Below are 23,523 nucleotides of genomic sequence, written 5' to 3' on the forward strand. Positions count from 1 at the left end.
GGAGAGAGAGGGGCGGGGACAGAGAAAGGGAGAGATTGTGAGAGCAGGAGAGAGAAAGAAAGAGCGCATCCCTGGGTATGTGGGGGTGAATGTGCGTGTGTGTGTGTGTGTGTGTGTGCTTCCTTTTGTGCATGTGTTGCGTAATGGAGACATTCTCTCTGAGTCCAGAAATGATTATAGCACAGCAGAACCATCAGAGTGACGCAAGAGGAGGTGGACGTGCAAGGTTGGAAGGCTCCATTACTGCGCCCTGCTTTTACACTTAAATATAGAGATTTTGCTTTAACTCAAGGTTAGACGCTGTCGTCTTAAAATCTAAATTCAGTGGGTTTGCTGTGTTGGGGTTCGTCTCTGGTTCTGATTCTGGCTGAGCTACTGTTTAGAGTATTCTGGCTGCTGATGGATGAATGCATCCTCAGCGCACAGGCAGGTCTCCACCGTTGTAACGCCTTGCTCGTCTGTTTCTCTGTCCCCCGGATTCAGGAGCTGGAGAGCAGTGTGGAAGGATGGACCGATGACCTTACTTCCTTGTTCCTGCTGAGGGATTCCTTGGAGGGTTTGGTCAGCGCAGATGATGTCACGGTCTTGCAGGAACGCCTGCAGCTGCTGCAGCGCCAGTGGGAGGAGGTTTGCCACCAGGTAGATGCACACAACAAACATAACGACACTTTAATTTATTCTGTCCAAGCCTTTAGTGACTCTAGTGTACTTCTGCTTTGGGATTCCCTTATTTAAATGTTTTTTTAAATGAAATAAAAGCTGGGGCTGAACAATTTTGGAAAATAATCTAATTATTTACCATGTCTTTTTAAACATATACAAACAACAAATCAATTTGTTTCCTTGCCGTGCGGATTAGTTGCTAAAATACCCACAGCGTCTAAACTTGGAGCAGAAATGATTGCGTTCTGCCTACGATATTTTTCAACCAAAATTGCATTCTCTGCATTAACCACAAGCAACAAAAATGGCCTCTAAATAAAGATGTTTGTAAACAAGGACTATTTAAAACAAGTAATTCTGAATATTATTCAAAAGAACAGCTTTTAGTTGATTTGGACATCAATCCTTGTTGAACATAAAGTGCAAAGTGCAACCAACAAGCAAGTATATGTATTAAACTGATTGACCTGTACTTAATGCTATGTATGATTTATATAAACTTTAAAACTAGTAATAAAATTAGATTATCCTACTGCTGCAACTATCTTCCCTTTCATGTTGAGCAAACCCACTTTAAACATTTTACCGACCCCTAAAGGACGGGTCTGATTCACTAATTGTTACATAGCCAAAAATTGCTGAGCTCTGCGATTTGGAAATTGCGTTTTATAAAATCGCGATTATATTGAAAATGCGATTAATTGTTCAGCCCTAATACAAGCCGAAACAAATGGAAATATCTCAAACTGAATTTTAAATGAATCAATAGAGGGGGGTGCAATAGTAGGTTTTGATTAAAGCTTAGGAATTATTCTTTCAAAAAAAAGTTAAAAAACAAAACAACTGGACTTTTTGTCTGGAGTAGTGTGGAGCTCCAAGCTTTATAGTACTGCCCAACAAAAGTCTTGTTATGGCTCAGGATTGAGAAAGCTTTGCGGATGGGAAGCGAAACGTCTTCAAACTTCAGAAAAAAGTCCAGTTGTTTTGTTTTTTAACTTTTTTTTTGGAATGACCATGACCTGGATGACTGAGAATCTTCACCAGCATAAAGCTTAGGAACACTTACTAGAAAGGCTCACTCCCCATTAAAGTATCTAAAATTGATAATATCAAAACAGAGTTGTTAAGATTATCCATAGAGTTTAAATAATTTGATAATATTTATTTAACTAAATTAATTTAACTGGACTTAAAGTAAAAAAAAAATGTATATATAATAAGTTTCATATCAGTTATACATTTGTAAGGAAGATATTGTTCCTTTGGGTGAATTTGGGGTGAATTTGAACAGAAATAAAATAATCTGACTGAATTCTGCTGAATTCTGTGCAAGCAGTGAATGGGTTAACAGTGTAATGATAAAAAATCAAGTTGTTTTCAGAAAGAATACATTTTATCTTAGAAATGCTTCTTTGTTTTGGTCAAAGATAATGCCTAGATTCCTCTAATGTTCATGGTGATTAAATACCCGCCAATATAGTTTATGCAGAACATGGCAGATTCTTCTCCTTATTCAAGGGCTCTCAGGTCCATATTTCAACCATATAGCAGTAAAATAAAATGTTTTTGAGACAGATGTAGACAGAAAGGAAGTATATAATAAGTGAATAAATTGGGTCCTAAGAATCCTCCTTGAGGAACTCCACAATTAATTGTTCAAGAAGAGAAATGTTTCAAGGACTAAAATGTTTAATGTTAAAAGGTCATGCAGTTCTGCCTGCTTTACTCTTGCCACTGTCTGCAGTTCGTGTCTACCGGCACGCTCTAAAGATTTGGTATAGAGAGGTTTGAGTCATGAAGAGCTATAGGTGAAACATGACATGACTTAGGTTTTACTAAACATCCAGACATGATAAAAAGCTAAATAATATCCAGAGTAGAGGTGGAAAAAATACATATACATATATTTATTTTATTTATTTACTTATTTTTTTGGCAATGTTGACAATTTAAGAGGCCTCGATGTCTACATTTTTCATAAACTGAATAAAACACTGTTGGCAGTCCAGGTTTTTCCTCTCATAGTCATCAACATCAACACATTTGCATAATGTTTATTTAGTGAGTAACATTGCAGGCGTCAGAAACACTAGGGAAACAAACGCAAGCAGCAATATCTGACCACGCCAGACAACTGAATGGAAGCCTTAAAGAGACAGAAGCTGCACGAAAAACAGCTCATAAACTGTCCTTGTATAAAATGGGAACATAAATGAAATGGATGTAGAGTTTTTGAATATTTTTGTTTGGTACCCTCTGCAAATTCTCAGGCAAACCACTCCTTATTGCAAATAGAAATAAATAGAAAGTGCTAACAGCTGTTTGCAGACTCCAAGCTCAGCTGTCCTGACTTAAACGCATTCATGCTCAACACTGCAGACGTCAACGGTGTCAGTGTGAGCTTTGTTTCACTGGGATGTTTGGGTTACAATAAACAAAGTTTCATGAATTAAAGTATGATGTATTGTAGTTATTTCTCAGTTCGTTAATTTGTGCTCTCCCTGCTGTTGTCCCCGTAGCTTTCCCTGCGCCGGCAGCAGGTGAGCGAGAAGCTGAATGAGTGGGCCGTTTTCAATGAGAAGAACAAGGAGCTGTGTGAGTGGCTCACACAGATGGAGAGCAAAGTCTCTCAGAATGGAGACATCACTATTGAAGAGATGATTGAAAAACTACGCAAGGTAATTTCTTTAAAAAAAAATACCTGCTGCCACACATTACTTTGGAAGTTTGATGTACAAAGATCCATCAAAAGTATATTTACCCTTAAATATTAGTCTGGGTTTGCTTTTTTTAGTCAGTCCTCCATGTTTCAGATCATTAAACACCTTTTAATGTATAGATTATGTCATTTATTAAGGGAAAAAAGCTATTCAAACCAACCTGGTCATATTTTAAAATAGGAAACCTTAAGAACTGGTTATGCCACCCTGGCATCAAGGCTTAGTGGTAATTAGGAATAAGGCGTTAACATCTGTGTGGGGGAGTTTTGGTCAACTCTCCTTTGCAAAATTCCTGCAATTTAAAAATTTTTTTAAGCATGAATGATTTTGCTAAGATCATGACACAGCATATTAATAGGATATAAGCCTGAACTTTGACTAGGCCACTCTAAAATCTCAATTTAGTAAATTTTTTCTATATTTGAGCCTTAAAGAAGTTGGCGTTTGTTGTGCTTTGGATCAATTTCCTAAGGTAACAAACTGAGCGTCAGATATTTTCCTATTTCCCCTTAGAGAGCAGAATTCATGGTTCCTATAATTACATGAAGTCGCCCAGGTCTTTGATGCAGCAAAGCAGCCGCAGATCATCCCACTACCACCATGTTTGACTTGATGTTGTTTTTCTTTTTATTGTTCAGGTTCTGTCTTGATAATATCTACGGGTCTGGCAGTAATCGGGCCTGGCTGTGGCTTATGTTGATTACTTGATGGCAGCCATTGCCGCCAATCAATTATTAAGTTCAGGGGACAAATACTTTCTCACAAATCGGTAGCTTTTCCTTATAATCCATTTGAAAATGAGCTTTTTTGGTATTAAAATGTGTTTGATCTGAAACATTTAAGTGTGTCGAAAAAGCAAAACCAGCATAAAAACATAAGAGAGGGGAACACTTTTTCCCCTTGCGCTGTATATAGGGAAAGTGCTTAGAGCATTAAAACAGTTTACATAACGTAACTTACTTGCTGTTTCGTTTATCAGGACTACCAAGAGGAGATCAGCGTCGCTCAGGAGAACAAGCAGCAGCTACAAACAATGGGCGAGCGCCTGGCCAGAGCCAGCCAGGACAGCAAGGCGGCCGAGATCCAGCACAAGCTCAGCAAAGTCAGCGAGCGCTGGCAGCACCTGCTGGACCTCATTGCAGCCAGGTGGGTTCACAGGAGACCCTCATCTGTTGTTTATATGTCAGCCAATGGAAATATGGGCCAAACTGGAAAACATGAAGGAAGTGCCCTGATATTGTTTTTTTTTTTACTGGAAAGCAGAAGCTGTTTTACTTTGAGAGTACGTTCAGCCTTTATGGAAGTCTTTGCTCAAAACGTGTGCAGAAATTAATCAAAGGTGACACACTTACCCTTCCTCTCAACTCTGTTGGTAGGGGAAGTGGGTACTTTTTTTTGCAGTTATTTCTTAACAAAGATACATTTAATTTCTAACAGTGCTGTTGAGACTTTATCTGAGTTCCTTGCTGGGTTCACTGGGATCTCCACCCTCCTGGGCCACACACCAAAGTAGAGGAACATGACATAATTTCTCTAAAGTTTTTCTTTTGTGACCTTTTTGCCACTTGGCAGGTATTCATGGCACGGAACGTGTTGAAAAGTGTTTTGCATACATATTCACACCCCTGGAACCTTTCTCTTATCTTGTCGTTGCTACAACAAACAGTGTGTGTTCTATGGGACTTAATGGGATAGACAAACACAAAGTAATGTAAAGTTGTAAATCAGACTGAAAATGAAGCATCAGTTTCAGATAAAAATAAACAAAAATGTGCATCAAATTAAACATGGGTGTCCGTTCAGCCTGCTGATACACCTAAATTAACATCGGGCCCAACCAAACACCTTCAGAAGTCGCCTCCATTACCAAACCGTCCACCTTTGTGTCCTTTAATCTCATTATGAATACGGCTGTTCTGTGAAGGACTCTGGGGTTTGTTTAAGGAACATTAGGGAACAAACATCATGAGACCAAAGAACAAGAAACAGATTTCAGGTTGCACTTTGACCAAGTGTGGAAAAAGTTCTAAATAACTCAGAAACCCTTAAAAAGTTAGAGGATTTGATTGTTTTTAATCAATTAGCCATGCCCCAGATGAACTCCTCCTCCTGTGCTGTAAAATGACCCGACCCCAAACTCTGACTCCAACGCTCCCAGCTGCTTTCCTCGCCTGTTGCCCTCTGGGGCGGCGCTGGAGGAGGAAAGACGGAGGGGAGGACTGTTGCTGACCTCCTGCAGGCAGCTGCACTTCCTCTGTCGTTCATATCCTCCATTTGTGCCAAACAATACATGCTCACTTAGGCGCCTTGTCTGCCTGTGCAGAAATCCATATTTTTTATCTTTAACCGCACACAGAAAAACAAGATTTCTTTTGGGACGCGGTCATTTATTGCGATTTTCTTGCAAGCATGTTTGTTAGGAAACATCTTTTATTGCTGCCAACTGTCTGCTGAAACGGAGCCTTTACTCATGTTCACACTCAGTCCGTGTGTAGTCAATGTTTTAACAGTTCAGCTCTGCAGCACATGCTTCTGACTGAGCGGCTGTTTTTAGAAGCAGCCACACTTGTCACTCTCAGACACTTACACACACACACACTGGCCTGTTTGGGGGCTTTCTTTTTTTAACCTTGGAGAGCAACAGATGATAAGTCATACTTTTGTCTCCCCCCCCCACCGTCTCCGCGGACGGTTTAGACAAGGAACTTGCGGATAAAACAGAGGAGCGTTCGGACACTTGCTTCCCGGCTTTACCGTTGTCTTTTTGGGGATTTTCGCTCCCACCTTCCCATGGTTTTGGATTTAGGGACGGATAATATGGCAGGATGTCCCGGCAAGGAGTATCTGCCAGAGTGCGACTGCGATGTCAACAGGCAGGAGGATTTTAAGATTTATGAAGGATGAGTTTTTATGCTTAATACGTGCAAGGCTACTTAGTAATGTCAAAATAAAACATGTTCATTGTTTTGTTTATCTTCAAAAGCTTTTAGATTTGCTCTTTACATATGTTTGATTAAATATTATTTGTGCTTTAATGATGAGGAGATCCAGGTCTTTGACTTGGTTTAACCAGTTCTCCAATCATTCAGGACGTCGTGGGAAATGTTTGGTTTTTATACACATGAGAAAAACTGAGTCCCTGTCGAGCTCCCCACATTTCTGGGCTCAGCTGCTGTTTTCATTCGGCTTTCCAGCTATTTATAATACGCAAATTCAGGAGAATGTTTCTAAAATTTGAATTATTCAAAGTATGTGTACGAGGGTGCGCAGGTTATCTTGAAAAGCTTGCCATGGCGCTGACGGTCTCACGCCACCGTCGCTGCCAGATGCCAGGCAAGTTTGGGAGGCTTTGAGAGATCGAGTGGCGCTGATGCATGAACCATGCAAATGCAAATAACAAACAAATGTCCTTAAAATGTTGCATTCAGTCCTGCATTAACACCAGCTGCAGGCACCAATTCCTAGAAACATCAGCTTTAGTATGTTTGTGCATTGGTAAAAAACATACAGATCTTCTGTCGGGCGGAAGCTGCACTGCTTTGCAGACTTGATGCAGGGATAGCGTGGAACAAGCTATCTGGTATTAGCTGATCCAAAATGATCACTAATTATTTTCAGACATGTCATAATTTCCCAGATATGAAGAAGTGACCATAGTACTGCAGAGAAACTGTCTTTTGGGCTTAATTATGTTTTTTTTACTGCTTCTATGTTCCCATGGAATATTCAAATTCAGTATCTTCTATATATTCAATTACTTTAATACATACCATAGAAGATTTAAGATGGCTTTGACACAATCCTCTTTTAATATTTTGGCTTCATTTGATTTTGTCTCGGCCCCGTGTTTGATTCAAGACTTCTTCTTCTCTGAATGTGTTCCTGGACCAGGGTGAAAAAGCTGCGGGAGACCCTGGTGGCGGTGCAGCAGTTGGACAAAAACATGAGCAGCCTTCGTTCCTGGCTCTCCCACATCGAGACCGAGCTCTCCAGGCCCATCGTCTACGAAACCTGTGACAAGCAGGAGATTCAGAGGAAGCTCAGCCAACAACAGGCAAGCGGACGGATTTGATCAGACCTACATCCCTAACTTGTTTAATCTGTTTTTAATTTTTAAGCACTTGGGGAAAACTTAATCAGTGTTTGGAAATTTGCTGCATCTTTATGGACATAAACCTCAGCCCTCCAACCATTTTTTTCTAAAACAGGATGTTTTTTTTTTGTAAAGAAAAGCTTAGGTCTAATATTTTAGTTACTTAAAATCCTTTTTTTCCCCTTCCTATATGTGTCCCCAAAAACACAAATTCTTCACTGTAAAAACGGAACTTAAAATAAGCAAAATGTTCTTAAAATGAATGCATTTGTCCTTGATTTGAGCAGGTAAATAAGGTAATTTGCCAATGGAATAAGATTTTTGCACTTAAAATAGGAACAATTCATCTCCATCATCTTATTTCAAGTGCAGGATGTCTAATTATCTTATATTAGGGGTCCAAAATACTCGTTCCATTGGCAAATAATCTTATTTACCTGCTCAAATCAAGGACAAATACACTAACTTTAAGAACATTTTACTTATTTTTAGATCTGTTTTTGCAGTGTTCTTTTGACATTGAGTTCATTAAGTCGCTCCAAAAAGGTATTAAAATGATAGGGGCGCTACAGGCAACTTCAGTCTTTATTTCAAGGCTCCCTCACCTTGAAATAAAGAACCAATACCGCTACTGTCACCTGATGAACGCGCCTCAAGCTACATGTACGGCTAGCTTTCAGTTCGCTTTCCAGTCGGCTGTCTCCTACAAACTACAACCCGACCTCTCATCTCATCTCTTCTCTTCGTCCTCTGCTCTAACGGCGCCAACAAACCTCCGCAGTTTGGGTCAGACATGTGTTGTTTATATTTCCAAGTGAAAGTTATAAATATAACAGGCCCGATATGTAACGTTTGGAGACTTCAGGGTCATGTCCTTCAGCACATCGTGAACTTATTTCATCTTCACAACAACTGAGTGGGGCTAACGCAACTAAGGAAAAGGTGTCTGCAGCTTTTCTCAAGTTTCTCGCAGTTGAGAAAAAACTTTTTGTCAGGTGGCCCGACCGGAGCACATGAGTCAAATGCGGTGGATTAAACTGAGAGGCTGTACGGCACATGACTCGTGCTTTTTTTTTTTTTTTTTTTTTTCAAAGTCGGCTCAGTGACGGTGTCGTTCAATGTGCTGTTGCCAGGATTCTGCTCTAAATCTGGACTTGTCTGTGAGAACCCACTAACCTCCCTCCTCTTGGATTGACAACCAGACTTCTCTCATTCCTCACACTACGATGACTTTTTGTGGTTTTATTTGAAGCAGAAATAAGCTTTATGTATTTACTGCATTGTAACTGTAACCAGCATGCATACATCTATCTAATTCACTGTGCAATAACCCGTGCAATAATCCTGAAAGAAGTGACTTCTGCTGCTATGAATAACTGTAACCACAACTGTTATAACTTCGGGCAATAACTAATGTGCAATGAATGTATTTAATACACTGTGCTATAACCTGTGCAATGATCCGGAAGAACTTCTACTACTATCACCAAGTGAATATATGTAAATACATGGGTATGTGGGCATATGTATGTATATATATATATATATATATATATATATATATATATATATATATATATATATATATATATATATATATATCTGCCAACTCCGACTTCTTTTGTATTCTCTTTTTTTATATTCTTATGTTTTTCTCATTTTCTTTTTGATCCACTGTATATAATCGATGCACCCTTTCCTACTCCTGACTATTGACTGACTATTGAGCCGATGTGACAAGTGAATTTCTCCAATGTGAGATCAATAAAGACTATCTTATCTTAAAAGCAAAGCCAAAAAGTGATGCCAAAATTGTTACTTTATTCTTTTCCAGGACCTGCAGCGGGACATAGAGAAACACAGCACAGGCGTGGCGTCGGTGCTGAACCTGTGTGAGGTCCTGCTGCACGACTGCGACGCCTGCTCCACGGAGACGGAGTGCGACTCCATCCAGCAGGCGACCAGAGGCCTCGACAGACGCTGGAGGAACATCTGCGCCATGTCCATGGAGAGGAGACTCAAGTAAGACAAGCTCCTGAAATCCTCTTACAGCCGAAGTGATGTGGAGGCCCAACTCACTGTTAACCTTTTGATAAAAGCTTTAAAACGCTCATAACTCTGCTTTTCCCTCCGTAGGATCGAGGAGACATGGAGGTTGTGGCAGAAGTTTCTGGATGATTTCTCCAGGTTTGAGGATTGGCTAAAAACATCAGAGAAGACAGCGGCCCTGCCCAACTCATCCGGCGTTCTCTACACCGTCGCTAAGGAGGAGCTGAAGAAGTTCGAGGTGTGTGTGTGCTCTTTATATTCACTCAATCGATTGTCTCGCGCTTCAGTAAAAGACGGGCTGTGTCCTGCAACACCGTGCCTCTGCACCAGTGCGGAGAAACAGAGGAGTGTCATGTTGCTGCAGCCGATTTGCACGGTGCTCTCAGCTGCCGCCGTCCATCTCTTCTGCACGTGCACGAGTCTGCAAGCTGAATGTCATGTGCGCTGTGCTTGTGCTTGACCTTAAAAATAAGTCAAGTTAAATACACATTTTTACCATTTAAAAAGGTTTGGAGAAATGCGCTGGAGTTTTCCTAATCCGCGAAAGCGGATGAAATTATTATTGTGTGAGACAGTCATAAAAAAAGCCATGCAATTAATTTATATGACACATACAGGTGCAATTAGGATATTTGAAAGTTTGAATAGCTTTACCTTAGTGGAAAAAGTCACTGCTAGTCAGAGGTGGAGAGAGTAGCCAAAAGTTGTACTCAACTAAGAGTAGCACTACTTCAACATGTTTTTACTCAGGTAAAAGTAAAAAGCAGTCAGCTAAGAAGTTACTCAAGTAAGAGTATAAAAGTATTCAGTTAGAAGACTACTTAAGTACTGAGTATCTAATCATAACAGCTGATGATTTAATGTTGACAAGTTATGTAATCGGACAGACAAAAATATAAGGTTATGTGCAAATTTGGGTATTTTAAAGACAAAATAACAAATTCAGAAACAATTTTCCAAATCATTGTTTTTGCAACATTAAACTTGAAAGCAATACTTACTGCAGTTAATGTACATACAGTGTGTTTGAACAGTGCAAAGTACTTCAAATGACAATATCTACTGTTTACTGTGTGTTAATGTGACCTCCAAATGGCTCACTGGGCTCAGAAGATAGAAAATTATACCAAAATAATAAAGTTTGTGTACAAATAAAGTGTCTCGCTTTAACAAACTCTTGTTATTTGTCTCTCTGGTACAATTTTGGGTTAAAACAAGCATGTTCTTTATTCATGAAGTTAGTCACAGCAGGTAGAGTAGCCAGAATGTAGCAGTAGCGATGCTTGAGTAATAATATGTAAAAGTGAAAAGTACAGTGCAGTAAAACTACTCCTAAAAGTAAATTTTTTTCAAAGAGTTACCAAAGTAAATGTAACTAGTTACTACCCACCTCAGCTGCCAGTAACCTTGACATCATTTGTGAACAAGACCGTTCTTCTAACTCAAACGTTAGACTAATCTCTGGGCCGTCGTCTTTCTCCTGCAGAAAAACGGCTGAATATGTTGGTAACCTGCAGATGTGAGCGTCGCTACGCTAGTTTCTGAATGGTCCAGAGTCTGAAACAAAATCCTTTGCACTGCATTTGAATCCCTTCACTGCTGTGCTCCATCTGACATACCCATTGCCCACAAGACTACTATGGCTCTGAGTACCAGCTTTCCTTGAAATTCTTCTCATATATTTTATTGAACTGAGTGGGCTGCACGTTTCTTTTTACATACTTTTATATATTTGAGGTGTTCGCTTCCTTCACAAGGTGCTCTTACATTAGCTGAACTTTAGATCCTAGCTGAAAAGTAAGCTTTGTGTTTGTTCAAATGGAAATCTCGTTGAAGTGACTGTAATTGATGTGTGTGTGTGTTTTTTTTTTTTTTTTTTTTTTTCAATCAGGCTTTCCAGCGCCAGGTGCAGGAATGTCTGACCCAGCTGGAGCTCATCAACAAGCAGTACCGTCGCCTGGCCCGGGAGAACCGTACAGACTCCTCCCACCGTCTCAGAGAAATGGTGCACGACGGGAACAGGCGATGGGATAACCTACAGAAAAGGGTGGCGGCCATCCTTCGCAGGCTTAAGGTAGCACGGTCGAGCTCGATTCTCGATTTCTTGCTTCTTTTGTGCCAGAAAACAATTTTGCAGTTATTCTGACAAAAATATGTATTAATAAAGTGTAATGACGAACGGAAAATGCGAGTTATGGTTGTGAATCTGGTCACGCAGCACTTCATCAGCCAGCGGGAGGAGTTCGAGACGGCGCGGGACAGCGTCCTGGTCTGGCTCACCGAGATGGACCTCCAGCTGACCAACATCGAGCACTTCTCTGAGTGCGACGTGCAGGCCAAAATAAAACAGCTCAGAGTAAGAACATCGTTCAGTTATCCAGTCGCCGCTCCCTCCTCCCCGCCTTTATATGTAACAGAAGCTACGACTATAACATCACGTTTATTCACACGATAAATTAACAGATCGTTCCACGTCTGCAGGCATTCCAGCAGGAGATCTATCTGAACACGGCGAAGATCGAGCTGGTGTTCCGGCAGGGCGAAGCTCTGATCGAGAAGAGCGAACCTCTGGATGCGGCCGTCATCGAGGAGGAGCTGGAGGAGCTGCAGAGATACTGTCAGGAGGTGTTCGGGCGAGTGGACAGATACTACAAGAAGCTTACACGACTGCCTGTGAGTGAACCTGGAGAAGCATTTAGCACTTAAACTGTTCGACATTTTGTTACAAAGCTTTTTCTGTGATACACCAACATAACGTGGTGCGTATTAATAACTAATGGAAGGAAAACAGGGCATGGCTTATCGAGCTAAACATCATATAAACATCATTGGAGCCTCCTTTACTCTGATACGCTCCAAAACAGAGCCTTGCACTGCAAAAACGGAACTAAAAATAAGTAAAATTGTCCTTGATTTGAGCAGGTAAATAAGGTGATCTGCCAATAGAATAAGATTTTTGCACTTAAAATAGGAACAATTCATCTCCATCATCTTATTTCAAGTGTACGATGTCTAATTATCTTAATTTAGGGGTCGAAATGCTCATTCCATTGGCAGATGATCTTATTTACCTGCTCAAATCAAGCACAAAAACACTATGTTTAAGAAATTTTTTCTTATTTTTAGATCCGTTTTTGCAGTGTGTGCAGCAAAATATCTGCAGAATTCAAAAGAAATGCAGCCAAGAGAGCCATGGCAGCTCTGGGGGAGCTGCAGAGATACCCAGCTCAGGTGGGAGAATCTGTCAAGAGGACAATTTTCAATAATGCTCTCTAGATCTGACCTTTTTAGGGAAGGTTCATAGAAAATAATCGCTGCATATCACCCTGAACCCACCATCCCTACAGCAGAATCATCAATTTTCTTCAGCAGGGAAAGGGGCATTGCTCAAAGTTGACGGGAATATGATTTAAACGAAGGCCTGGCTCGTCTCCCACAAGGTTAATGATACCAAACGTACAGCTGGAGACACAATGAAATGGTTTAAAGGATATTTCTGTGTTATAGTGACCCAGTCCAAATCTAAACTCAACCGAAAAGCATTGGCCAGACTTGAAAAAAGATGCTCCCCATTCAGTCTGGATGAGCTGGGCCGTTTTGCAAAGACAAATCCTCAAACCTATCAGCGTCATGCCGTGCAAAGCTGATACAAACATCCAGTTTTCATAATATTTGTATCATAACTACACTGTTCGAACCTGCCGGTGTGTTTGCGAACACACGGGGGGGCATTGCGCTTCTCTGCCAACTCCTTCTCGCCTCTCCCGTCTAGCTGGCGGACGACGAGCTCGACGGCTCAGACAGAGAGCTGGACGTGGAGGAAGGCGGAGACCTCTCCGAGCTGCAGTGGAGCGAGTCCCCCGTCCCGCGGCCATCCAGCCGTCCGGCCTCGGGCACGGCGGCGCTGATCCGGGCCGACCGCTCCGGCCGAGACACCCCGGCCAGCGTGGACTCGATCCCACTGGAGTGGGACCACGACTACGACCTCAGCAGAGGCCTGGACAGTCCCGGAGGGCGGGGTAACGCGGAGAGCAGCCGAGGCCGCCAGGAGGAGGACGAATATCTGAGGACAAGCACCACCGTGCTGTCAGGTCGGTCCGACACATATTTCTCTGTATTCCAATACTTTCCGTTTATTTTAAGGGAAGAATGTCAGAAAGTTTTGACTGCATCATGAATCGGTTTAAGAAGAAAAGGATAAAAAGCAAGCAGAGAGAACAGCTTATTGTACACTGCAAAAACGACACTAAAACTAAGTAGACTTTTCTTAAACTGAGTGCATTTGTCCTTGATTTGAGCAGGCAAATAAGATGATTTGCCAATGGAATAAGATTTTTTGCAATTAATATAGGAACAACTCATCTCCGTCATCTTATTTCAAGTGCAGTTTATCTAATTATCTTATTTTAAGGATCAAAATACTCGTTCCATTGGCAGATGATCTTATTTGTGTGCTCAAATCAAGGACAAATGCACCAAGTTCAAGAAAATGTGACTTATTTTTAGTTCCGTTTTTGCTGTGTGTAGCTTATAACGTGTGTTGCATTCAGCGCTGTTGCCGTCATAAGTAGATTATGTTGTGTCTCTTTTCCCAGATGTAGTTATCCCAGACAGCCCAGAGGCCTATATAAAACTGACAGAGAACACTCTGAAAACATCCTCTGGTATGAACCAGCATGAGTCAGGGCGGCATGCTTTCATTTACAGCTAAAACCCGTGTTTTACTACCACCCACCTGTAACTGCATGTGAACACGACAGCATCCCAAAGTGTAGCTTTCTGACTCCTTATTTACCTCATCCAGCATCGTTTAAGCATGAGAAACCCTAATTTTGGTCTAAACCATTTTTGCCTCTACGTCACACTAACGCACGCCGATTCAGCATCATTTCACGTCAGCAGCATGTAAAGAAAAGTTCTCTCTCTGAGAATGCTAGCCTTTCTAGCGGCCCTAAAAGCTGCCTGTGTTTCCTGGTGAAGGTGAGCCGGGCCAGCTGGAGGCCAGTCTGAGGCAGCTGGACCAGGCTCTGGACGCAGGACGCTACCACCTGCAGCAGAGAGAGGCCTCTGCGAACCGCTGCAGCCCAGACGTGGACTCCACCTACATGGGCTACGTAAGTCTACTGGGACCCTTCAGCCTGTAGACATTAAATTAACCTTTCATGAAAACGGCCTCGTATGATTTTTTTTTTTTTTCACACAGATGCGCCTGATGGGCGAGTGTCGCGGCAGCATCGACGCAGTGAAAAGAGCCGAAGGAGAGCTGACCGAAGACGAGGACGACCTGCCGGGACTCACCAACCCGACCAGCACGGAGACGCAGAGCGCCGGTCGGTCTCCCGTGCCGTCCGCAAACTCCACGCCGTCCGCCGCCGCAGCCTTTCGCTTGACCGTCTCCCATTTTTTTTTTTTTTTCCCCCCCTCCAGGCGTGATCGAACGCTGGGAGCTGATCCAGGCGCAGTCGCTGAGCGAGAAGCACAGACAGAAGCAGAACCTGCAGCAGTGGCAGCAGCTGATCTCGGAGCTGCAGACCGTGAGGGCGTGGCTGGGTCAGTCGGAGGCCGAGCTCAGCCGGCTGCGGGGGCTGGACGTCAGCACCAACATTCACACCATCCAGCAGAGGATCAAGAAGCTCAAGGTTGGTGTCGGGTCTGTGGAAGACTCTGCGTTTTGAGAACGGTTCAAAAGAACAAGGCAGAATCTTTGGTAATGCAATCAGATATAAGATTTAGTCTCGCACCTTTTTGTTAGTTACCTGTACGTCAAGATTAAAGACGCAATAAGTAAGTTATTTACTGTAAAATTTACCAAAATCGTTCTCATTTGTCAGCAGGGATGGAAGTAACATTCCCTATAAACAATCGGTCCTCTCCATCAAGAATGTCTTAGTCACGTTTTTCTCCTTTCAAACCTAGAGGTAGGGTCCAGAACTACTTCATTTCAAAGTGTAGCCCGTGTTTACTTCCTGGTTCCTGAGCCAATCATATGAGACTTCCAAGGGGTTCCCAAAACGGAGCGCAGCATTTGGTATTAAGATAAGATAGGCTTTATTGATCTCACATTGGAGAAATTCACGTCACATTGGCTCAGTGATCAGTAATCATAGGAAGAAGGTGTCAAGTAGGACAAGGTTCATCATATATATACAGTGTGTCCTCGTTATACCATATTATACCATTTTATTTTGGTAAAAGAGCAGCAGCCTGCAAACATGGAAGCCAGTAAGAGAAATGAACCAGAAATAGAACAGAATACATTATATTCCTACCCTGTGGAAGTAAACATTCACAGCAGCAGGACCGCTGAGGACACGGCTGTTGTTCCATTTTCAAACACTAGATGTCATTATTATTTATTGTTCCTTTAATACATCATAAGGAGAAGTGCCTGTGTGGTCGGAAAAAGCCTTTAATAATATAGAATTTAACTCATCATCCACCCATCCACCTGCAACTTTTGCCGGTTCTTTATTTAAAGCTGTATATTTTAGAAATATTCTCCATAAGTTAAATTTTTTTATTAAAAAAAAAAGGTTAAAAGGGACACAGAAATTTTGAAATTTTATTCTGGAAGTAATGCACTTTGTAACTAAAACTCAGTAGGACCCTGTTAGACACAGATACACCTCTGGTTCAGACTGTATTACCCACCTGAAGCCAAATGGCCCACTCTATAACTCCCATCTCTCCTCCCAACGTTGTTCTTTACTCTTGTCATCATGCAGCAAATTAAAAGAGTGGCTCATGGTCAAACACGTCTATAAATAATATGTTGCTTTACATGCTTCACAACCTATTCTCTATTCCTTCTGCTCTCTTCCATTCAGGAGCTGCAGAAAGGGCTGGATGCTCACAAGTCAGAGGTCCTCTCCATAAACCTGAGCAGCGCAGACTTCCTCCAGTCGGGGCCCGACTCCGACGAGGCCTGGGAGCTGAGGGATCGGCTGAAGGAGATGAACTCGCGCTGGGATCGGCTCAGTACCTCGCTGGAAGACTGGAGGGAGGAACTGCAGAGGGCGCTGATGCAGTGCCAGGTAATGTTTGGGGTTCTGATATATGCCCCCCCCAAAATACCCGCATTAGCTGCCCGTCTGTATCAAAACGCAAACCGCTTTTATAGTTTAAAAGTATAAAACTATATTCTAGTTGCTCCTTAATGGTAGCAGTCAATGAAAACAGTCTGTCTGGTGTAAATTAAATCTAAATAAAAGTTCAATTACACCACAACCTGATTTTATTCACAACAAAAACCTGCTTTGCTTTGCTTTCTGTTTTTTTTAGGAGTTCCACGAGATGAGCCACGGTCTGCTGCTGTGGTTGGAGAACATCGACCGCAGGAGGAACGAGGTGGTGCCTATCTCTCAGAGCGCCGATTATGAAACATTACGACATCATCACAAAACACTGATGGTATGTGTTTTTCGTGGGCTGATGAAACCAGTCACCAATTACCTAAGAGGATGGGTTGTTCTCTAAGGATCAAGCATAATCCTTTAAAATAAGAAATAATCTAGAGCACAGGTGTCAAACTCAAGGCCCGCGGGCCGAATCTGGCCCGTCAAGATAAATTATCCGGCCCTCAAGAGCCAAAAAAAAGGCATATCATGTCATAAAGTAGAGACATACGTATATCCTTTTAAAGTGTATAAAGTGGCTAAAACTGTGCCTCCTGTAAGTGTAACTCACCCAAATATCAACTTTTTAATGTCTTCATGACGCCAAAGTGGCCCCATATAGAAATGAGTTTGACACCCTTGATCTACAGTAATGCTCAGACTTTAGACTAATAATAGCTAAAAAGGTAAATATCTCGTACCCTTTAAAATAAACAATAACTCTAGCGTCATTTCTGTTTTTATTTTCCCGCAGCACATCCAGTGCGAGCTGCTGGACTCGCAGCAGAAAGCTTCCTCTCTCCAGGAGCTCTCCATCCAGCTGCTGGTCAACACCAGGCCTCCGGCGCTGCAGGCGTCCGAGCAGAACCAGTCCCAGGGCAGCGAGTGTCTGGAGGCCCAGGAAAAGGTCCACGTTATCTGGAACCGGCTGAGACTCCTTCAGCGGGAGGTCGGCTCCGACCTGGAGCTGCTGGAGAAGAGACTGGAGGCCATGGAGCCCCACCAGGTCAGAGGATGCTTAAGGCTGAAGCGCGTTGTTTAATTTTGTGGTCTTTGTCTGCTTGTTAAATTGATGTTGTTTTTGTGATCTATACTCAGGATTACCTATCAGGACCTACCAGAAAGTCCCAAACACGTGGATCGCCGAGTCCCAGGACAGAAAAGGCCATTCAGAGGCGAAAGCAATTGGTAACGTCCCTCATAATGTAGAATATCATCCCCTTCTGAATGCTGCGTATTTCTTTCTGCTCCCCAAATAGATACTGTTATAGACGTTACCCTCCTGTAGGTTTATGCCAAAAGTTTTTCCACTTTGCAGTTGCTCTGCAAACATATTCATCAGAAATTAGCCATGCATCCCCCCCCTCCCTCCTTTCCTCTTGTTATGAGATGTTTTTTGCTGCCCGGCATCATATTGATCAGCCAAAAATTACAAGAAAACCTGGCTTTTCGTTTATATTTTTTTTAACAATGTCTAATTTCAGAATGTATGTTTTTATTGTGAATAGCTGTAACGTTAGTTTACTGAAAGTAATTTTTCCCCCCGGAGAAGCCAGATTTCTTGGTTCTGAAATCCAATCACCGCCATTGGTTACGTTGCTGCTTGTTGGTTACTGACGATTCTTTTCCCTCAGCGATGTTATGGCTCTTTTTGCTGTTTTTGTTTTCCTCTCATCTGAGGCTTTGACTTTTTTTGCCCTTGACTGAAACATTCTTTTCTTTCTTTTACACCCTCCCTGCTCATTGCGTGGTACAGCCTCGAAGCAAAAGTAGTCAGGCCCACCCAGGACACGCTGAGAGCGGCCCGCGCCACAGGTACCTCTCTCCTGGACTCTAGAAACTCGGGACGATGATGGAACCGAAGCTTGCACACACTCTCCGTACACCTCTTTTCAGACCAAATAAACATATGCACACATAAATATATTTATTTGTTGCAAAAAATTGGGTTTTATCACACATTTTGATTGGTAGTTTCTTTAAATCCAGAGTTCCATGATCTTCCTTAACTCTAGAGGCCAGTTTGTCGGCTCTTAAATGAGTAGGGACTCGCCTACAGCAGGCGACTCTCTTTCTCCTTTAAATCTTTTTTTTTTTCACTGCTTTGCTGCTTTTGAATTAGCGTCATGAAATAATACCTTGTCATTTGCTGTAGTACCCTCCTCACCCACTGGGTGGCATTACCTCAGCCTCAGTGTTCTCCTGCAGCTTCTGAGTCTCTAGCTTTGTTTTTTTTCTCTCCCCTGTTTCCTTCCCGGTTCATTCTCTTCATAGTTTTCCAGCCGGATATGGAGCCTTAACTCATGCTGGGTTTCCTGCTGTGTTTACTCCCACTCTCTCTTTCTCTCTCCTCCTTTTCCTCTTCAGAGCTCACCAAACTTTTTGACTCTCATCATTTCTGACCTACGTTGCCTTGCAAAAGCATCTGTAGCCCTTGAACCTTAACAACTCTTCGTCTCATTGCAACCAAAAACGTCAACATGTTGTATTAGGACCCAAAAAAATCTAAATTTTCTTTACAAATAAAAATCTGATCATTTTGGCACATATTTGTAATCAACTCCCTGCACTCTTGAGACCGCTAAATAAAACCCACTGCAGTTAATTGCCCTCAGAAGTCACCTAATTAGTAAATGGTCCACTTGTATGCCAGCTAATCCGGCTGTTCGGTGATGTCCTCAGAGTCTTGTTAGAAAACATTAATATTAGTAGCAGTCGCATCCATGAAGACAAAGGAACACAGCATGGAAATAGTTGGAGGAGAGGTTTAAAGTAGGATTAGATTATAAAACCAATAATCTAAGCTTTGAATAGCTCCCACTTAAAACTAGACTATGACACAAACTATCTGGTTGGGCAAGGAAAATGTTAAGAGAGGCAGCCAAGAAGGCCAGAGGCAACTTTGGAGGAGCTATCAAGACTCATAACTGGGGTGATTTAATCTGTTTACTCAGAAAATCTGCTCCTTATGGAGGAACCATTGTTAAATGACAGCCAAAAGAAGTCCCGTTTGCCAAAAGCCAAGTAGGAGACTCCATAAGAAGGTGCTCTGGTTAAAAGTATTCTCACACTGCAAAAAGGGAACTAAAAGTAAGTTGAATTATCTTAAAATTCGTATATGTTTCCTTGATTTGAGCAGCTAAATAAGATTTTTTTTGCCAATGGAATAAGAATTTCTACCCCTAAAATAAGATAATTAGACATCCTGCACTTGAAATAAGATGATGGAGATGAATTGTTCCTATTTTAAGTGGAAAAATCTTATTCCATTGGCAAATTTCTGAGTTACCACCTCAAATCAATGAAAAATACACTAATTTCAGGAGGATTTTACCTACTTTCAGTTCCCTTTTTGCAGTCCACCTGCTTTTTATGCAAGAAAGAAAATAGTGTAGGCTCACGCTGTGGGGATGCTTCGTTCAGCGCAGGGACCCCAGTCAGAGTTGATGTGGAAATCTTACTACAGGGAGGCTACCGTTACAAGCTGGTGAAGACCTCCGACTGAAGGAGATATTCGCCTTCCAGCAAGACAAAAGAGCCAAAGTCACATTTGCTGAGATGAAATTATTAACTCACCGAGCTCCAATTTCTCAGTCAATATCCAGACATGATTACAAGAGAGAGACTCTTCCAGCTAATCTGGCTGAGGCTAAACTCTTTTTTTTTTTTTTTTTTTTTTACGTGAACGAGTAAAATATCCAACCTGAAGGTGGATTTTTGGCTTGCAGCTCCACAGAAAGATGGTTTTACATTAAAACTTAGTGAAATATATTAAAGTGTGTGGTAATAACCTGGCAAAACGTGGAAACCATGGGTATGCATAATTGTGCAAGGCACTATTAGCTATTTTGTAACCCTCGATGTTTCGGCCTAAACGCTTAAACGGTTGATACCGTTTTCCAGCTTTTCGCGTGTACGTTACACGAAAATGTTTGGCAGAATCCAGCTATTTAGAACAGGATGCGTGGCCTTAAAATAAAACGCGCACATGCCTCCTCGCAGCTGCACCGTTGTAGGGAGGGAGGCTAAACGAAATTGGCTGCAGGGGAGGTGGCTGGAGGGATGTGAGCCTATCTGACCCTCGTTCAGCCTCCGTGAGGATGAGTGCCTGGGAGAACATAATGTTCCTCCCCTTGAAACTTGGCTCCAACTGTGGAAATCTCCAGAGAGCTTTTTGGCATTACTCCTTTTTTTTTTTTTTTTGCTGTTTGGAATGATACGTGGCATTGAACTCTCACATAGTCGGCTCCAGAGCCAAAGTGTTTACGCCCCCCCTCCCTCCTCCAGAGGTTCGGAGCCCGCTATCTCCGAACGCTCGTTCTGTTTTGCCGGTGCCTCTTGTTTCCAGTGAGAAAGTGTCAATAACCCTCGAAGGTTTTCCCCGTTTTGTCCCCTTTTTTTCCCCCCACAAACTTTAATGTATTTAAACGGGAATTCATGACTGTGACGTGAAAGGAAAAAGGATACAAGGCTTATAAAATGTTTAGCACATAAATTGTGGAGGTGGAGGCAGAATTCGATCCCCCTGTTAAAATCCAGCGCAAACCAATTAATCTTATCAGTCTGTTGATTAGTGAATAGAGCCCACTTCTGTGAGACTCAATCTTAGCCCATCCTAGTGTGGATAAATTACCTCTGACAAGCTTCCCAGCTGAAGAGCATCTTTTCCTCGCAAGCCGTAAAGTATTTTTATTTTGGTGACACTTGACCAGAACACCTTCTTGCACGCGTTTTGCCGTCTCTCCCACCCGAGCTGGGGCAAACTTTAAAATTGCGCCTCTTACGGCGTTCTTTCAGTAACGGCCCTCACATTCAAATTTCAAAAAAATAAATAAAATAATAACACACTGTCGTTTGTTGTTGCATGACAAAATGTGGCCAAAAAAGCACGAGGGCTATGAATCGTTTTTTGGAAGCGACTGTAGGTGTTCAGTGTGTTGAAAATGTTTGTGCACTGCTAAAATAGAACTCAAAATAAGAAATTATTTCTTGAAATTAGATAATTTTTCCTTGATTTGTGCAGGTAAATGAGACTATTTGCCAATGGAATAAGATTGTTGCACTTAAAATAGGCACAATTCATCTCCATCATCTTATTTCAAGTGAAGTATATCTAATCATCTTATTTTAGGGGTAAAAATACTAATTCCATTGGCATATAATCTTATTTACCTGCTCAAATAAAGGACAAATACATTAAAAATTACTTATTTTTAGTTCTCTTTTTGCAGTGTGGCTCTTTTTGATTCTTCCGTTTTTTTGTTTTTTGGGTTTTTTTAAATCAGTAAATCCAGAGTGAAGATTTAGAGCTGAAATGATTCCACTGTACGATATATATATAAAAAAAAAAAAAAAAAAGCAGGTCAGGCATTGCCCTCTGCTGCGTCTCACTGTTGTTTGGGTCTTCCTGCAGCCGGAGCAGATCACCAGGCGCCGCTGGCTGCGTTTCCTCCCGTTCTGACCTCCCAGACGGCGTCTCCTCACAGTCCTCCTCCACCTCCTCCTCCTCTTCCTCAAACTACCAGTCCTTCCTGCTGCGGGTCTTGAGGGCCGCGCTCCCCGTCCAGCTGCTCCTGCTGCTCCTCATCGGCCTGGCCTGCCTCGTGCCCATGACGCAGGAGGACTACAGCTGCCACCACGCCAACAACTTTGCCCGCTCCTTCCATCCGATGCTGCGCTACACCAACGGACCTCCGCCCATATGAGGAGCGGCGCACTTCTTCATCTACCTACTTCTTTGCCAAGGACTCCTCTGAATGTTTCCTCTTCACTTTGTGCCCTCAAGCAGTAAACTTTTCGACCTGCGTTACGAAGTATTTCTCTCATTAACGTTGCACACACACACACACACACCCCTCTACCCTTTAAAGAAGCGGACCTTCATATGGACAGTGCTCTTCCTCAGTCCAAATATTTCTGTTTTAACTTAAATGTGTATATATTTTTTTTAAAGAAACGTGTGAAATCATTTAAACGAACAAAGCACTATTTATATAATGTATGTTGGGAGCCAAAGTCAGCCATGCTTTTTTTGTCCATGATACCCAGTGCTGCTAGTATTTATTTAGTGTTCAGTCGGCTGGTAGCTGATTAAGCTAAAGCTTGACCTCCAGTGTGGGATATTTGTACCTTTTAAACTGTAGAGTAGCCTTGCAGTTTGAGTAGCAATCATTCAGCGTCTTGGTGTGAAAAGGTTCATCACAGAAAGACACATATTGAGGATCTCCTCCGACGTAAAAGAAAGAAAACTGACTGAAACAGCACAGAAGCCCCCTCTGAAGATTGGGGGTGTAGCGTAGTTTGTTTAAAAATAACCTGCCTGACTCTTAAAATGAAGATTTCACATTTTGAAGCAAAAAAAACAACTTTTTTTTAAAGCACTGTTAAAAAAAAAAAAAAAAAAAAAAGGTACAGCACTGAAGCTCTCCTGTACAGGTAAAGCTTGCCTCTTTTTTTTTCTTAAATCAGTTGGGAAAGCTTATGAAAAAAAAATAATTACAAATTAGCTTTCTTAATTGAATTGAAAAAAGAAAGAAATCACTTGCTTTGTAAATTACGGTTTAAAATGCCTTTGAACAGAGGCGGGGGATTTTTTTTTATCCTTTGTTTGAGCATGCACTTGAAGGTTTCCTGCGTTTTAACAAAGCCAAACAATCACTGCTAGTGTTTTAGTAGATGGCTGTGAACATGATAAAGTGTGCTTTGTAATAACCGTCTAATTACTCCAGAAACACTGCATTGTGAAAACCAATTCTGTAAAAAAAAAAAGAAAAATGATGAAAATTGTTATTTATGTATGTACAGTTTGGAAGATTACTCTCTTTTGCAAATAATAAAACATGAAATATTTACTTTTGTGTATTCTTGGACCTGATTTGTTACA

General features: G+C 41.8%; 1 protein-coding gene across 13 annotated transcripts in view; it reads left to right on the plus strand.

Annotated features, from left to right (window-relative positions):
* Nucleotides 1-23,491, plus strand: part of syne1a (spectrin repeat containing, nuclear envelope 1a) — a 186,106-nt gene extending 162,615 nt beyond the window's left edge. For 8 of the 13 annotated variants that reach the window (XM_036147356.1, XM_036147355.1, XM_036147363.1 and 5 more), the window contains 20 exons: nucleotides 484-639; nucleotides 3,183-3,341; nucleotides 4,363-4,529; nucleotides 7,275-7,437; nucleotides 9,311-9,498; nucleotides 9,613-9,763; nucleotides 11,417-11,599; nucleotides 11,744-11,881; nucleotides 12,007-12,198; nucleotides 13,298-13,616; nucleotides 14,121-14,189; nucleotides 14,506-14,639; nucleotides 14,729-14,855; nucleotides 14,953-15,164; nucleotides 16,353-16,559; nucleotides 16,807-16,935; nucleotides 17,395-17,646; nucleotides 17,739-17,828; nucleotides 18,397-18,455; nucleotides 22,054-23,491. In XM_036147356.1, the coding sequence (XP_036003249.1) occupies nucleotides 484-639; nucleotides 3,183-3,341; nucleotides 4,363-4,529; nucleotides 7,275-7,437; nucleotides 9,311-9,498; nucleotides 9,613-9,763; nucleotides 11,417-11,599; nucleotides 11,744-11,881; nucleotides 12,007-12,198; nucleotides 13,298-13,616; nucleotides 14,121-14,189; nucleotides 14,506-14,639; nucleotides 14,729-14,855; nucleotides 14,953-15,164; nucleotides 16,353-16,559; nucleotides 16,807-16,935; nucleotides 17,395-17,646; nucleotides 17,739-17,828; nucleotides 18,397-18,455; nucleotides 22,054-22,345 (3,387 nt within the window). In that variant the 3' untranslated portion in view covers nucleotides 22,346-23,491. Of the gene's footprint in view, nucleotides 1-483; nucleotides 640-3,182; nucleotides 3,342-4,362; nucleotides 4,530-6,007; nucleotides 6,257-7,274; nucleotides 7,438-9,310; nucleotides 9,499-9,612; nucleotides 9,764-11,416; nucleotides 11,600-11,743; nucleotides 11,882-12,006; nucleotides 12,199-13,297; nucleotides 13,617-14,120; nucleotides 14,190-14,505; nucleotides 14,640-14,728; nucleotides 14,856-14,952; nucleotides 15,165-16,352; nucleotides 16,560-16,806; nucleotides 16,936-17,394; nucleotides 17,647-17,738; nucleotides 17,829-18,396; nucleotides 18,456-22,053 lie in introns of those variants that run through there. The other 5 variants (XM_036147361.1, XM_036147362.1, XM_036147367.1 and 2 more) reach the window with 3 other exon arrangements.
* The last annotated feature ends 32 nt before the right edge of the window (nucleotides 23,492-23,523 follow it).

Source organism: Fundulus heteroclitus, chromosome 15 (genome assembly GCF_011125445.2).
Source record: "Fundulus heteroclitus isolate FHET01 chromosome 15, MU-UCD_Fhet_4.1, whole genome shotgun sequence".
Taxonomy (NCBI): Eukaryota; Metazoa; Chordata; class Actinopteri; order Cyprinodontiformes; family Fundulidae; genus Fundulus; species Fundulus heteroclitus.